The sequence below is a fragment of the Nerophis ophidion genome, linkage group LG08 (genome assembly GCF_033978795.1).
Source record: "Nerophis ophidion isolate RoL-2023_Sa linkage group LG08, RoL_Noph_v1.0, whole genome shotgun sequence".
In the NCBI taxonomy this organism is placed as follows: Eukaryota; Metazoa; Chordata; class Actinopteri; order Syngnathiformes; family Syngnathidae; genus Nerophis; species Nerophis ophidion.
Window position 1 is genome coordinate 27344320 of NC_084618.1, and position 14498 is coordinate 27358817.

At 40.6% G+C, this 14498-nt stretch overlaps 1 protein-coding gene across 7 annotated transcripts in view; it reads right to left on the reverse strand.

Moving 5' to 3' along the window:
- The window catches only part of erbin (erbb2 interacting protein), a 117597-nt gene that overhangs the window by 6860 nt on the left and 96239 nt on the right, over positions 1-14498 (reverse strand). For 2 of the 7 annotated variants that reach the window (XM_061908169.1, XM_061908168.1), the window contains exons 27-33: positions 9812-9930; positions 9452-9567; positions 1948-2094; positions 1708-1886; positions 1502-1632; positions 1328-1433; positions 1151-1252 (exon numbers count right to left, since the gene is read on the reverse strand). In XM_061908169.1, coding sequence (XP_061764153.1) covers positions 1151-1252; positions 1328-1433; positions 1502-1632; positions 1708-1886; positions 1948-2094; positions 9452-9567; positions 9812-9930 — 900 coding nt within the window. Of the gene's footprint in view, positions 1-1150; positions 1253-1327; positions 1434-1501; positions 1633-1707; positions 1887-1947; positions 2095-9451; positions 9568-9811; positions 11170-14498 lie in introns of those variants that run through there. The other 5 variants (XR_009807796.1, XR_009807798.1, XR_009807799.1 and 2 more) reach the window with 5 other exon arrangements.

Sequence of the window (14498 nt, forward strand, 5' to 3'; positions counted from 1 at the left end):
GATGCGTTCAGTTTATCAAAGCACCAAGCAAACAATCGGAAAATTCCCGTCATATGAATTCCTAGATATTGTCGTAATTATTTGAAGTGCACTACGCATAATAAACACAACATTATTAATATTGCTACTACGGATAATTTGATCAAAAATTCCCTAAAACAGCCCACTACCTATGATATAGGTTTTTTAAACATAAAATCCCTGATTAAAAAAATGTTTCTGCTGTTACCTCAGAAATTGCCTGTTCGGATGTTATGATTGTGGCTAAGAGATTTGTATGCAGGTTATATTTCTTTTCCATAACAAACAGGATAACTTAAATACCCTGGCAGTGGCAATAAGCTTAAATGTTTGTATTTAAATTTTTTGAGTTGATTATCATAAAATATGCAGTTTAACTGCTACTGTTTAACAAGTACTGATTTAAATTGTGTTTGCACAACAAATGTTTTGGCGCTTTTGTTCATGTGGGAGAATATTCCAATAAAGGTTCACTACACACTACTTTTGAATTCATTATTGGGCTTTGCGTATACAATGCAGTTAATTGTGATTAATCGGAGAAATAGTGCGATTAACTTCGATTAAAATCTTTAATCGTTGCCAAGCCCTAATATATATATATATATATATAAAAAACTATTTACCTTGTAGATTGTCACTGAAGGCATCGCCACAGTGACACTTGTGACGTGAAAACCATTTCAGGTGACTACCTCTTGGAGCCCATCAAGAGAATGTTGAAGCCCATCGAGAGAATGCCAAGAGTGTGCGAAAAAGTAATCAGAGCAAAGGGTGGCTATTTTGGAGGAACTAGAATATAAAACATGTTTTCAGTTATATCACCTTTTTTTGTCAAGTACAAAACTCCACATGTGTTCATTCATAGTTTTGATGCACTCAGTGACAATCTACAATGTAAATACTCATGAAAATAAAGAAAACGCATTGAATTAGAAGGTGTGTCGAAATTTTTGGCCTGTACTGTATATTGTATATTATATATATATATATATATATGTATATATAGATTTAGTTTTCTTCAGTCAATTTTTGAAAATTATGACGAGATTTACAATCGGGCATAATAAGAATCGTGATTTTTTTGTGCACCCCTAAAAAGCAGTTCAAAGGTTGTGTCGTAATTAACCTGGTGCGGCTGTTGCTGCGCCGTCGGCCTCTGGAGCGAGAGCGCCTCCTGTGGCCGCCCCTGGATGCGTGCAAGTCGTTCCTCGACCAATTGGGTGGCGGCCTGTTCAGACAGGAAGCGAAAGCATCGCGGTCACAATGGGGGAAAAAGACAAGGACAGGGGAGAAGGCGACTGACCTGTGTTTGGAGCGCGACCGTCTCCTGCGCGACCCCGAATGAGACCGTGAACGCCGCGACCTCCCCGAGCGACTCGAGTGACCAGAGTAGCGCCTTTCTTTCTCGGCTGCGGACAGAAACGCGGCGTCAGCCGAACGGCGCTGCGTTCCGCGCGGCGTGTGGGCGGAATCGTACCTGGCTCGATGGCGGCGGCAATGGTGGACTGCGCCTCGCGGACCCTCTTCATCACGCTTTCCAGCTCCTTGGCGGCGGCCTGAGGCGTCATCTCCGGAGGCTTCACGATGGCGTTGTTGGAGTGATTGACCCTGGCGGGGGTAAAAAAAACAAATTAAACATCAAAAAGCGCCAAGAGACACGTGTCAGAGCGAGGAGGCACCCACTTAAGGGGGCGGTCTCCGAACATGACTCCGTTGAAGTTCAGCGCCCGGGTGACCGACTCCTGGTCAACAAACTCCACGAAGGCGAAGCGCGTGGGCTGCGTCTCGTCGCCCGCCATCCGCACGAACTTCACCTCGCCGACCTGCTTGAAGAACTCCAGCAGCTGGTCGGCTGTGGTGGTCTGCGGGCGAGGGGGACCGCCGTCAAACAACTTGCCAGCAGGGGGCGACATCGTTGCTCACCTGTGAGTTCAGGTTGCCTACATACACCGTCCTCCTGATCTCGTCCACCTTGGAGGGGTCCACGTTGCCTACAAGGGGGGGCTGCGAAAGCGCCGACGCGGCGGTATCGAGGCCGGCTGTCATGACGCTGACAAGGGGAAGGGTCAGCTGAGGAGCAAACTTCCAAGTTTAGATGGTTGACTTCATTGATGAACACCACGAGCAAGCCAGTACTTCATGCACTACTATTGTCTTTATCCATGCTGGAGCAATACACAAGTCTCCAGTGAGGTGGCAGCAGTGCTCAAACTAATCAACAGGCTGTCTGCTCAACCCAGTGGAAGAAGTTCACAGGACTGTGATTGCGCAAATTCAACCAAATTACAAGCGGCCTCGCATTTTTGTCCAACGTCCGCACCGTCTGGGCCAATAGAATTTGCCGCTCAAACGTCCATGTCAACTGTATGATCAAAACTTATGTTTGTTTCTTGTGCAGACGAGGACGGATAACAATAACATGTAACAAATAGAGATGTCCGATAATGGCTTTTTTTGCAGATATCCGGTAATGTTATTTTGATATTTATAATTGAAGTCACAAAGTGCATTAATTTTGTTTTAACATGCCTCAAAACAGCAGCTTGGAATTTGGGATAAGCTTTCCCTGAGAGAGCATGAGGAGGTTGAGGCGGGTGGGGTTGAGGTGGTTTTATATTGTAGTGTCCCAGAAGAGTTAGTGCTGCAAGGAGTTCTGGGTATTTGTTCTGTTGTGTTACGGTGCGGATGTTCTCCCGAAGTGTTTTAGTCATTGTTGTTTGGTGTGGGTTCACAGTGTGGCGCATATTTGTAACAGTGTTAAAGTTGTTTATACGGCCACCCTCAGTGTGATCTGTATGGCTGTTGACCAAGTATGGCTTGCATTCACTTGTGTGTGTGAGAAGCCGTAGATATTATGTGACTGAGCTGGCACACAAAGGCAGTGCCTTTAAGTTTTATTGGTGCTTTGTACATCTCCCTAAGGCCGTGTACACAGCGGCGTTTTAAAAAGTCATAAATATTACTTTTTGAAACCGATACAGATCATTTCCGATATTACAATTTAAAGCATTTATCGGCCGATAATATCGACAGTCCGATGTTATCGGACAGCTCTAGTAACAAAACAAAATTGTCGTCTTCCTGCATAGCTCAGACCTACTTCCTGTTCTACAGTGCTACTAAGTAGGGGTGTCAAAAAAGATTGCTTCTTGAATGAATCGTGAGTATTTGTAACGATTCTTAATCGATTTAAAAAAAATCTAAAATCTATTAAAAAATATATACAGTGCAGGCCAAAAGTTTGGACACACTTTCTCATTCAATGTGTTTATTTTCATGACTATTTACATTGTAGATTGTCACTGAAGGCATCAAAACTGTGAATGAACGCACGTGGAGTTATGCACATAACAAAAAAAGGTGAAATACCTGAAAACATGTTTTATATTCTAGTTTCTTCCAAACAGCCACCTTTGCTTTGATTACTTTTTTTTCACGCTTGGCATTCTTTTGATGAGCCACAAGAAGTAGTCACCTGAAACGGTTTTCACTTCACGGGTGTGCTTCAAGCTCATCGAGAGAATGCCAAGAGCGTGCAAAGCCGTAATCAAAGCAAAGGGAGGCAATTTTGAAGAAACTACAATATAAAACATGTTTTCAGGTATTTCACCTTTTTTTTGTTAAGTACATAACCCCACGTGTGTTCATTCATAGTTTTGATGGCTTCAGTGACAATCTACAATGTAAAAAGTCATGAAAACAAAGAAAACGCATTGAATGGGGAGAAGGTGTGTCCAAACTTTCGGCCTGTACTGTATATTATATATATATATATATATATATATATATATATATATATATATATATATAGATTTAGTTTTCTTCAGTCAATTTTTGAAAATTATGACGAGATTTACAATCGGGCATAATAAGAATCGCGATTTTTTTGTGCACCCCTATTATATATATATTTTTTTAACTTTGCCTTTTCCAGCCAGGCAAATCATATTGTTAATGTAGATGCCCATATTTGCGGTACAGATAAGAAATACGAAATATTATCAAAGCTGTTTGTCTATTTTATGGAGGAATGTAGTCAATCAGAAAAGTGGCACCCAATGTTATCTAAAAAGTATTGATTACGAATCGACAATCCATTCTGAATCGAATCGTTACACTTACGGATCTAACTAAATCATGCGGTGCCCAAAGATTCACAGCCCGACTACTAAGCCTTCTGGGTAATGGAGTGTGCAAAGATTTCGCAACACACCAGCGTCCGTCTTTCCTAATTTCCATTTATTTATTTAATTTTTATTTATCCAGGATAAGACAATTAGGAACATATTTCCATTTGCAATGCTGACCTAGCAAAGAGGCAGTATTGACATTTTAGAGATTAGCGCGATTAGCAAAAATTTGCGCTATAAATCGCTCAACAGTGGCCAAGCTTGTGGCATTGTATTCAAAAGGACTTGAGGCTGAAATTGCTGCCAAAAAGTGCATAAACTAAGTAGTCAGTATCTTATTTTTAATAAACTTGCAAAAAAAATTTTAACAACCTTTTCACATTGTCATTATGGGGAATTGTGAGCAAAAATTAATGTATTCTATTTTTGGATAAGGCTTTAATGAGGAAAAAGTAAAGTGCTGTGAATACTCTGCAGATGCACTGTAATTGTGTTATATTATAAATGAATGTTTAAGATGAACAAACACTTTTCAAGCGTAAAACAAAAACTGACAATGTCTGCAACTTGTGGACGACAGAGCAGACACCGGACAATAAGGAAGTCTTTGGTGGCGTTTTTTTCTGTAGTTGAAATAATTATTGCTATTATCTGCTATAATTTATTAAAACAGTACAGTCATTTAAAAATTAACGATTTTGTGCTTTTACTGCCATCTAAGTGTCTACTTTTAAATCTCTGCGGATTTAACTTGGATCTCACTGTGGTTGCTACTTTTTATTTGACATAGCACTATTATGCCTAATCAATGACGACTAAACTCAACAAAAAAAGTAAGGCCATATGATTAAAGTTAACATGACCACAGACGGAATTACAAACAAACTATCCATCCATCCATCCATTTCCTACCGCTTGTTCCCTTTTTGGGGTCGCGGGGGGGCGCTGGCGCCTATCTCAGCTACAATCGGGCGGAAGGCGGGGTACACCCTGGACAAGTCGCCACCTCATCGCAGGGCCAACACAGATAGACAGACAACATTCACACTCACATTCAAACACTAGGGCCAATTTAGTGTTGCCAATCAACCTATCCCCAGGTACATGTCTTTGGAAGTGGGAGGAAGCCGGAGTACCCGGAGGGAATTCAAAGCCTTTTTTTTTTTTTTTTTTACAAACTAAACAATAATAAAAAGGAACCTGCTGTTAAACGCAGAATATCAGGGAAATTTATATGAATGTGATTCAAATGCTGTCTTTGTGAGAAGATGGAACATTTGTTAGTGAAAATAATGTGTCCGGGACTGCGAACTATACCCTGAAACAATGAACTAATCAATGTGGAGATGGCCACTTGAAACAGCGATTCAACTCCAAAGCTAAAAGAAAAACAATCCTTACACCCACAACAAATCTCATCAGTGTCTGTCATTGTGAACGACATCATCGATGTAAGATCAACGTAGAAACACGACAGCTGTCGCAACGTAAGACGCTCTCCCGTTTTTTTACCAGCCACAAGTCGTCTCTTGACTCGTCAATTTGAGAGCAGCAGCACACTTCCCAATAAGAACGCTGTGCGCAATATCCACTCTGACAGCGCTAACAAAGTAAAAGGTTTCCTAAAAGTACCTTACACTTGGATAATGTACTTAAAACACTTAATGATAAATTTTAAAAAATTATGCGTTGACTTAAAATATTAGCCAACATTGTCCAAAGCTGAAAAAGAAGCGGTTTCCTGAATGTAATAAAAGTCAGGGATAAAAACTAAAGTATGTCGAAGGAAATAGCTCTTAAAAACCTCACTTTCTTTCTTTTAATTTATATTTCAAGATGAGTTTTGGTGGTAAAATAACTTTTCATATTTTCAAATGAATGAATAATTGTGCTATTATTCATGATTTGAATATCGATCAAAAGTAATCGTGATCAATATTTTTGCCATATTCATCCAGCCCTGCTGTGGGGTATAAAACGAAGAAAACATCCAACACAGGATTTGTGTTCAAATTTTTGTTACACTCCTGTGCTTCTTTAGTTTACACTAAACACTTAAAAGATTGATAACACATTCAAAAACCACAGATTGATTCAATGTTATTGGTAAAAAAAACAAGCCTCAAAACAAGTCTAATTTTGCTGGAAATGTCTGACAAAGCAGTAACAAATTCCGCCACTCAGCAAAAAAAGGCTGATAAATTACAAACCCTAAAACAAGTGAAGTTGGCACGTTGTGTAAATGGTAAATAAAAACAGAATGCAATGATTTGCAAATCCTTTTCAACTTATATTCAATTGAATCAACTGCAAAGACCAGATATTTAATGTTCGAACTGAGAAACTTTGTTATTTTTTGCAAATATTAGCTCATTTGGAATTTGATGTCTGCAACATGTTTCAAAATGGCTGGCAGAAGTGGCACAAAAGAGTGAGAAAGTTGAGGAATGCTCATTTAACACTTATTTGGAACATCCCACAGGTTAACAGGCTAATTGGGAACAGGAGGGTGCCATGATTGGTTATAAAAGCAGTTTCCATGAAATGCTTTGTTATTCACAAAAACAAGGATGGGGCTAGGGTCACCACTTTGTGAACAAATGGGTGAGCAAATTGTCCAACAGTTTAAGAACATTTTTCAACGAGTTATTGCAAGAAATTTAGGGATTTCACTATTTATGGTCCGTAATATCATCAAAAGGTTCAGAGAATCTGGAGAAATCACTGCACATAAGCGATGATATTACAGACCCTCGATCCCTCAGGCGGTACTGCCTTAAAAAACGAGATCAATGCGTAAAGGATATCACCACATGGGCTCAGGAACACTTCAGACAACCACTGTTAGTGGCTACAGTTGGTCGCTACATTTTTAAGTGCAAGTTATAACTCTACTATGCAAAGTGAAAGGCATTTATCAACAACATCCAAAAACAAATCCGGCTTCGCTGGGCCCAAACTCATCTAAGATTGACTGATGTACATTGGAAAAGTGTTCTGTGGTCTGATGAGTCAACATTTAAAATTGTTTTTGGAAACTGTGGACGTCATGTCCACCGGAACAAAGAGGGAAAAAAAAAACATCTGTTTCGTTGTAGGCTCAAAGTTCAAAAGACAGCATCTGTGATGGTATGGGGTGTGTAAGTGGCCAAGGTTTGGGTAACTTACACATCTGTGAAAGCACCATTAATGCTGAAAGGTCCATACAGGTTTTGGAGCAACATATGTTGCCATCCAAGCAACGTTATAATGGACGCACCTGCTTATTTCAGCAACACAATGCCAAGCCACGTTTTACAACAGCTTTGCTTCATAGTAAAAGAGTGCAGGTACTAGACTGGCCTGCCTGTAGTCCAGACCTGTCTGCCATTGATAATGTGTGGCGCCATATGAAGCCTAAAATACCACAACAGAGACTCCAGGCTGTTGAACAACTTAAGCTGTATATCAAGTAAGAATGGAAAAGAATTCCACTTCAAAAATTGGTCTCCTTGGTTCCCAAACGTTTACAGAGTGTTGTTAAAAGGAAAGGCCATGTAACAGAGTGGTAAAAATGCCCCTATTCCAACTTTTTGCAAAATGTTGCTGCCGTTAAATTTTAAATGAATGATTATTTGCAAAAAAGAAATGAAGTTTCTCAGTTGGAACATTAAAGGCTTACTGAAATTAGATTTTCTTATTTAAACGGGGATAGCAGGACCATTCTATGTGTCATACTTGATCATTTCGTGATATTGCCATATTTTCGCTGAAAGGATTTAGTAGAGAACATCGACGATAAAGTTTGCAACTTTTGGTTGCAAATAAAAAAGCCTTGCCTGTACCGGAAGTAGCAGACAATGTGCGCGTGACGTCACGGGTTGTGGAGCTCCTCACATTCTCACATTGTTTACAATCATGGCCAACCGCAGCGAGAGCAATTTGGACCGAGAAAGCAACGATTTCCCCATTAATTTGAGCGAGAATGAAAGATTTGTGGATGAGGAAAGTGAGAGTGAAGGACTAGAAAAAAGAAAAAAAAAAGACTAGACTGCAGTGGGAGCGATTCAGATGTTATTAGACAAATGTATTAGGATAATCCTGGAAAATCCCTTATTTGCTTATTGTGTTACTAGTATTTTAGTGAGATTATATGGTCGTACCTGTACAACCTGAAGGTCGGCCCCGCACCGTTCTTCAGCACCAGTCGACGTGTGGTGGCAATGACCATCTCTGCCCTTCGCAGGGGACCCTCTTCGAAACGCGATCTTTCTAAATGATCGCTGCATAATACACTGTACTTTGTGTGTGTGGTCCAATCCAATAGCAATAATGTGCGGCAAGAAAGTGGCGTAAACCTGGCACTTTTGTCAACGGAATTTGGCACAGCATGGGGAAAAGAAAAGCCGGAGGGGTGTGGCCACGGGTGGGGTGACCGCCAGTGTCTCCGAGGGAAGCCACGTTTCCCGACGAGGCGAAAGCGGCCGTTGGGGCCGGGCTGAGATTTTTTTTTTTCCCCCTCCTCCACGATGAAAGCACCCGACGGCCGGTGGCGGCCGGTGGGAGGAGGCAAGAGAGTCCGCAGCTGCCTCTTTGACAGGCGCAGGAGGAACGACGCAAGCTCTCCGCTCATGTCTACGGTAAGAGCCGACTTATTACCACAATTTTCTCACCGAAACCTGCCGGTTGACATGTGGTAGGTAACCGTGTTCGCTTGCCCGCTCTGTTCCATAGTAAAACTTCACTGTCATCTTTCGGGAATGTAAACAATGAAACACCGGCTGTGTTTGTGTTGCTAAATGCGGCCGCAATACACCGCTTCCCACCTACAGCTTTCTTCTTTGACGTCTCCATTGTCCATTGAAAAAATTGCAAAAGATTCAGCAACACAGATGTCCACAATACTGTAGAATTATGCGATAGAACAGACGACTTATAGCTGTGAATGGTGCTGGAACAAAATGTCCTCTACAAATGTGTGACGTCATGCAAGCGCGTCATCATACCGCAACGTTTTAGCGGGATACTTCCGGGCGAAATTTAAAATTGCAATTTAGTAAACTAAACCGGCCGTATTCGCGCATGTTGCAATGTTAAGATTTTATCATGGTCGGTAGTAGTGGGTTTCAGTAGGCCATTAAATTTATTTTCTTTGCAATGGGTTCAAATGAGTTTAAGTTGAAACGGATTTGCAAATCATCGTTTTCTGTTTTTATTTACAAATTACTGAACGTGCCAACTTCACTGGTTTTGGGTTTTGTAATATTAACAGTACTTCAATTCAGGCGGCACAGAAAACGCTAACTAATCACACTCACGTTCTGAAGCGGCGATGGTGTGGGGATGGGGAGCAGCCCCGCGCCAGAGAGGAGGTTGTGCACGGGGGTGGTTGGGGTCAAAAGTGACAAAGCCTTGGCCTCTTCTGGAATCTTCCCTGCAGGGCAGAAGCAAACATAAGCGACTTGTTCTAGAAACTCAGAGAATACAGTCCCCCCCTTCCCCCGCATCACCCCCCTCATTGTCTTTTACTACCCCCCCAGCATCCTAGCATCCCACCTGGTTTATCTTAGCACACTGCTAACATGATAACTGTGTGTTTGCCTTGTTTTCCCTTTAAAAAATAATTAAAAAAAACAATGCAGAGAATGTGAGTCAACACTTAGGGATGCATGGGTCACCTGGACTGGAAACATATTGGTCATGAACGCCGCGCGAGCAACGCGTGGGCGCTTTTCCGTGCGGGGGGAGAGGGGGGGTGATGGTTTGGCAACACAAGACAACCCCAATGGCTGCGTCACTAATAGCACACGGGACATCAGATACAGAGAAAAACAAGTTTTAGCACTGGCAACAACAACAAACAAACAAAAAAAAACAATTCATCTGCTTTCTTGACGCACACGCAGGCTGGGAGTGGGCGGGGCTTGTACCACCAAGCGGCTTTCTTACGAGGGGTGTGAATCTTCGGGCATTTAACGATTCGAACCGGTTCCTGGGGTGACTCGATTCGAACCGATTCTCGCGATGCATTATTTGGTATAATATTTATAATTAGGGTTTTTCAAAACAGGTAAGAAAAGCTCCTTGTGGCTGCATGGAGATCATTTTTTAAAAATGTATTCTTATCAAAACATTCTTAAATTGTATTTTTTAAATAGATTTTGTTTAAATATGAATCCATTTAGAATAAAAACTGGGATTCGGATGTATATCAATTATTTGTGCACCACTATTTTTACAAGCGTTTAAAAAAATACAAAATAAATCTCCCAGAAATCCATACATTTGTTGTTGTTCTCAGTACAGCTGGATATTAAAAGTGAGCGCGCTTATCTTTGTAAACGTTTACATAATCCATTTTTAACAAGGAAGGCTGTGCTTGGTGATACAGGCCTCGTGAGATGGCGACTACAACCCCTGTACACCTTTAAGTACATATGTCTGCAAATACTGTGTGGTATAAAAAAAAAGAGATCAGCTAAGTGGACTTGAGAACAGGTGAGAGAGTTGAAGCATTTTGTATAAAGATGTTCAGTCCGTGAGAGGACCGGGTCTCACTTGGAGAGCGACTACCCTCTCACTATGGCAACGGTCATAGGAGACAAGAGAGTCAAGTGTTAGTCATCCTCCTAGCATCCCGGCGGCATGCCGACTCAACCACATACAAGCTGCAGCGGGAGAGAGAGAGAGGGGGCATGGGGGTTTGGACAATAATCAAAAAACAAAACCAAATGGGAAAATAACAAATATAAAAATCACAAGGCTAGAGAGAACCACCTTTTCTGGATAGAGACAGCAGAGAGTGGACAACATGGGAAAGTATGAAAGGAAACAAAATGGAGATATCAAAAAAATTAAAATAAATCAAAACAAAAATAAAAAGAGACAAGGTGTCCATCTTGGAAGGCTCAGCGGGCTATTCTCCGGGTCACATCCCCCCCGTGAAGGCTGCGTTGGCCCCATCGGGGATTTGTGGCTTGGAAAACAATGCCTGACTCAGGCTAGTGTAGTGTAACGGCTGGCCCGCTCTAGTCATCTGATATGCACACATAATCACACAGAAAAAACATACAAAACCAAATTAATAAACTCCATCCAGCACCAAGTCACGTCAACTTCATGTGTTGCCGAAAGGGGGAGGGGGAGTGGGGGGATGGGGAGGCGGGGGAGGGTGCAAAGGAGAATGAGAGGAGGGGGGGCAGGGAAAAGAGAGGGGGTGGGGGTGGGGACTATGTTAGCTGTGTAGCCATGGACACGACAAACAGGTGATGGTTACTCCCCCGCAAATATCCCAGTGAGCTAATCTGAAGATAAACATCAAATACATCATAATATCAAAGATTAAATACCAGTAATCAACTCCTTCTATAATTGTGTGTGAATGCTGAAAGGTGACCAGGTGTGTCAAACTCGTGTACTCGGAGGGCCACGCCGCAGTTTTGGCAATCATTTATAACGTACAGGGTTTTGCCTCATGATATTATTACATAATGCCTACGCATTTGAATATTATACACCCTAAATTCTGGACTATAAGCTGCCACTTTTTTCCTACCCTTTGAACCCTGCGGCTTAATAAACGGTGTGGCTAATTTATGGATTTTTCTTCGCTGACGGCCGGCTATAATATAAATAGTTTTAAAACCAATACAAGCAAATGCACGCAACAGGCGCGTTTTTGTTTGTGCTATGGTGCCATCTTTTTCGCCGAGTTTGCTCACTGCAGGTGCTGCGCTGCCCTTCCTGTTTGGACTGAGCTATGGGCCTACCGGAAGTACAGTTGCCATTTTGCCTTGTATCCGCCCACTGCGTTTCTACTAGTATGGAGTCTTTTTTTTTTTAATCACTCCAAGCCACATTTGTAAGTTTTACAATATAACTAAAAACATTTTTATATACGTAATCGTCCCTTGCGTGATGTAGTGTTTTCATGCATATTTGTACGTGCTTGTGACAATGGAAATACTGAGTCTGTTTAGTTGATTGGAGAGCGAGTGGGTTCATTACAATTTGTGAATTATATTTAAATAGCGCTTTTCTCTAGTGACTCAAAGCGCTTGACATAGTGAAAATCCAATATCTAAGTTACATATAAACAAGTGTGGGTGGCACTCGGAGCAGGTGGGTAAAGTGTCTTGCCCAAGGACACAACGGCAGTGACTATGATGGCAGAAGCAGGGATAGAACATGGAACCTTCAAGTTGCTGGCACGGCCACTCTACCAACCGACCTATGCCGCCCAATGACTTATGTTGTTTGATAAGCCGTTGGAAACAGTTGAGGTACGTAAATAAACATTTAATAAATATTTGTGTGAATAACTCATTTCACAACGTATCAATCTGCGACTTATAGCAAAGCTACAATATAGAAAAATATTTATTTCTTTTAAAATTGAGCGCTCTATAGTCCAGAAAATATGGTAATTTTTACGGAGACTGTAAAGATGAATATGTAAATTTTACTGTAAATACCTGAATTTTAATGTAGAATTTAGGGTGGGTTGTACGGTGTATTATTGAAATGGAAAAACAGTACTAGTTTTTTTTTACAGTAAAATTCAGGCGACTGCACTGCCAGGTTTCTGTTTTTTTTTTAACCTTAAATTGAAGGTTGTTTTTGCAGTGTACTATTCTAAATGGAAAAACAGTATCAATTTTTTTACGGAAAAATTATTGTTACTAAGCTGCCCTTTTTTAAATTACAATTCTGGCAACTTAGTTGACATTTGTTTGTACTGTAAAATCTATGGTTGGTGTTTTTGTGGTCTATTACTGTGAATGAAAAAACATTACTACAGTTTTTTTCAAAGACAACAATTTGGTGACAGAGCCAACGTTTTTTTTTTTTACATAAAATTTACAGTTGTTTTCAGAGTATTTTACTGTAAATATAATAAGAGCACATTACAATTCTGTCAACTTAGTTGACATTTATTTGTACTGTAAAATGTATGGTTGTTGTTTTTGCGGTCTATTACTGTGAATGAAAAAAGAATAGGTAACTGAGCAACCAGTTTTTTTTTTTTTTTTTAAACATAAAATTTAAAGTTGTTTTCACGGTATTTTACTGTAAATAGAATAACCGTACACTTTTTTTTAAGGTAAACATCTGGTAACCGAACTACCATTTTTTTTTACCGCAAAAGTTAGTTGCTGTTCTTACTGTGTATTACTATAAATGGAAAATTAGTACAGTAAAAACCTGGTGACTTGAGCTACCAGTTTTTACTGTAAAATCTATTGTCATACTTACAGTGTACAATTTGATAGACAACTTGCTTTGAAAACAATAGTCTATCATATAATAAAGTATTTATTTTAATTCTAAAAAAAATATTTGAAATGTGTTGGCCCTGTGATGAGGTGGCGACTTCCATCCATCCATCCATTTTCTACCGCTTATTCCCTTCGGGGTTGTTGTAAGCATTTCACCAATCTTGCGCACTTTGCAAATGTGGACGCGATCTAACAGCAAAACAGTCTCCCAATACTGCGTAGATGGCATCAAGGCCTATTTATCCAAGCATGAGGGTTGGGAAACGAAGGTGTTTGGCAAGGGAAGTGTGGATTCAGGCCGGGTGGGCTATATCAAGTTCCAGGTAACCCTACATTATTATATTTTATAAATAGTAAACCAAGTTGTGGTAGTACTTTAGTCAGTAGTTTAGTCGTAGATGTACACTGTATAGTGATGAATCCAATAAACATTTGATTTGATTTTGACATTAAATTTGCAAAATGCGGTTGTGCATTTTGCAAATTGCGCCCATTGGTATTGTGCTTACAACTGGGTCGCGGGGGGCGCTGGTGCCTATCTCAGCTACAATCGGGCGGAAGGCGGCGTACACCCTGGACAAGTCGGCGGTGGCAACGTGTCCAGGGTATACGCAGCCTTCCATTTTTTTTTTCAATTTCTGGGGAGAGGGAAGTCTGCGCTTTTTGCTTAGGCTGCTGCCCCCGTGACCCGACCTCGGATAAGCGAAAGAAGATAGATGGATGGATGGATGGCACTTTCAATTTATTTTTATTTTGCTTTTTTTTTTACTTTTTATTCAACTCCTTTTACCGTATTGCTTTTGTTTAGCTCATTCATTGTTTATGATCTTTGTTTTTTTTTTTGCTCTATGCTTTTTAACCTGTAAAGCATGCATCCTTCCATCCATCCATTTTCTACCGCTTGTCCCTTATCTGTAGAGCACTTTGGTTCAATTTTTAAAAATTGTTGCAAATGTGCTATATAAATAAAGTTGCCTTGCAGATGAGCTAGGCTCCAGCATCCCTCACAACCCCAAAAGGGACAAGCAATAGAAAATGGATGGATGGATGAAATGTATGATAAAACATTTGTTGCATTATTGGATAA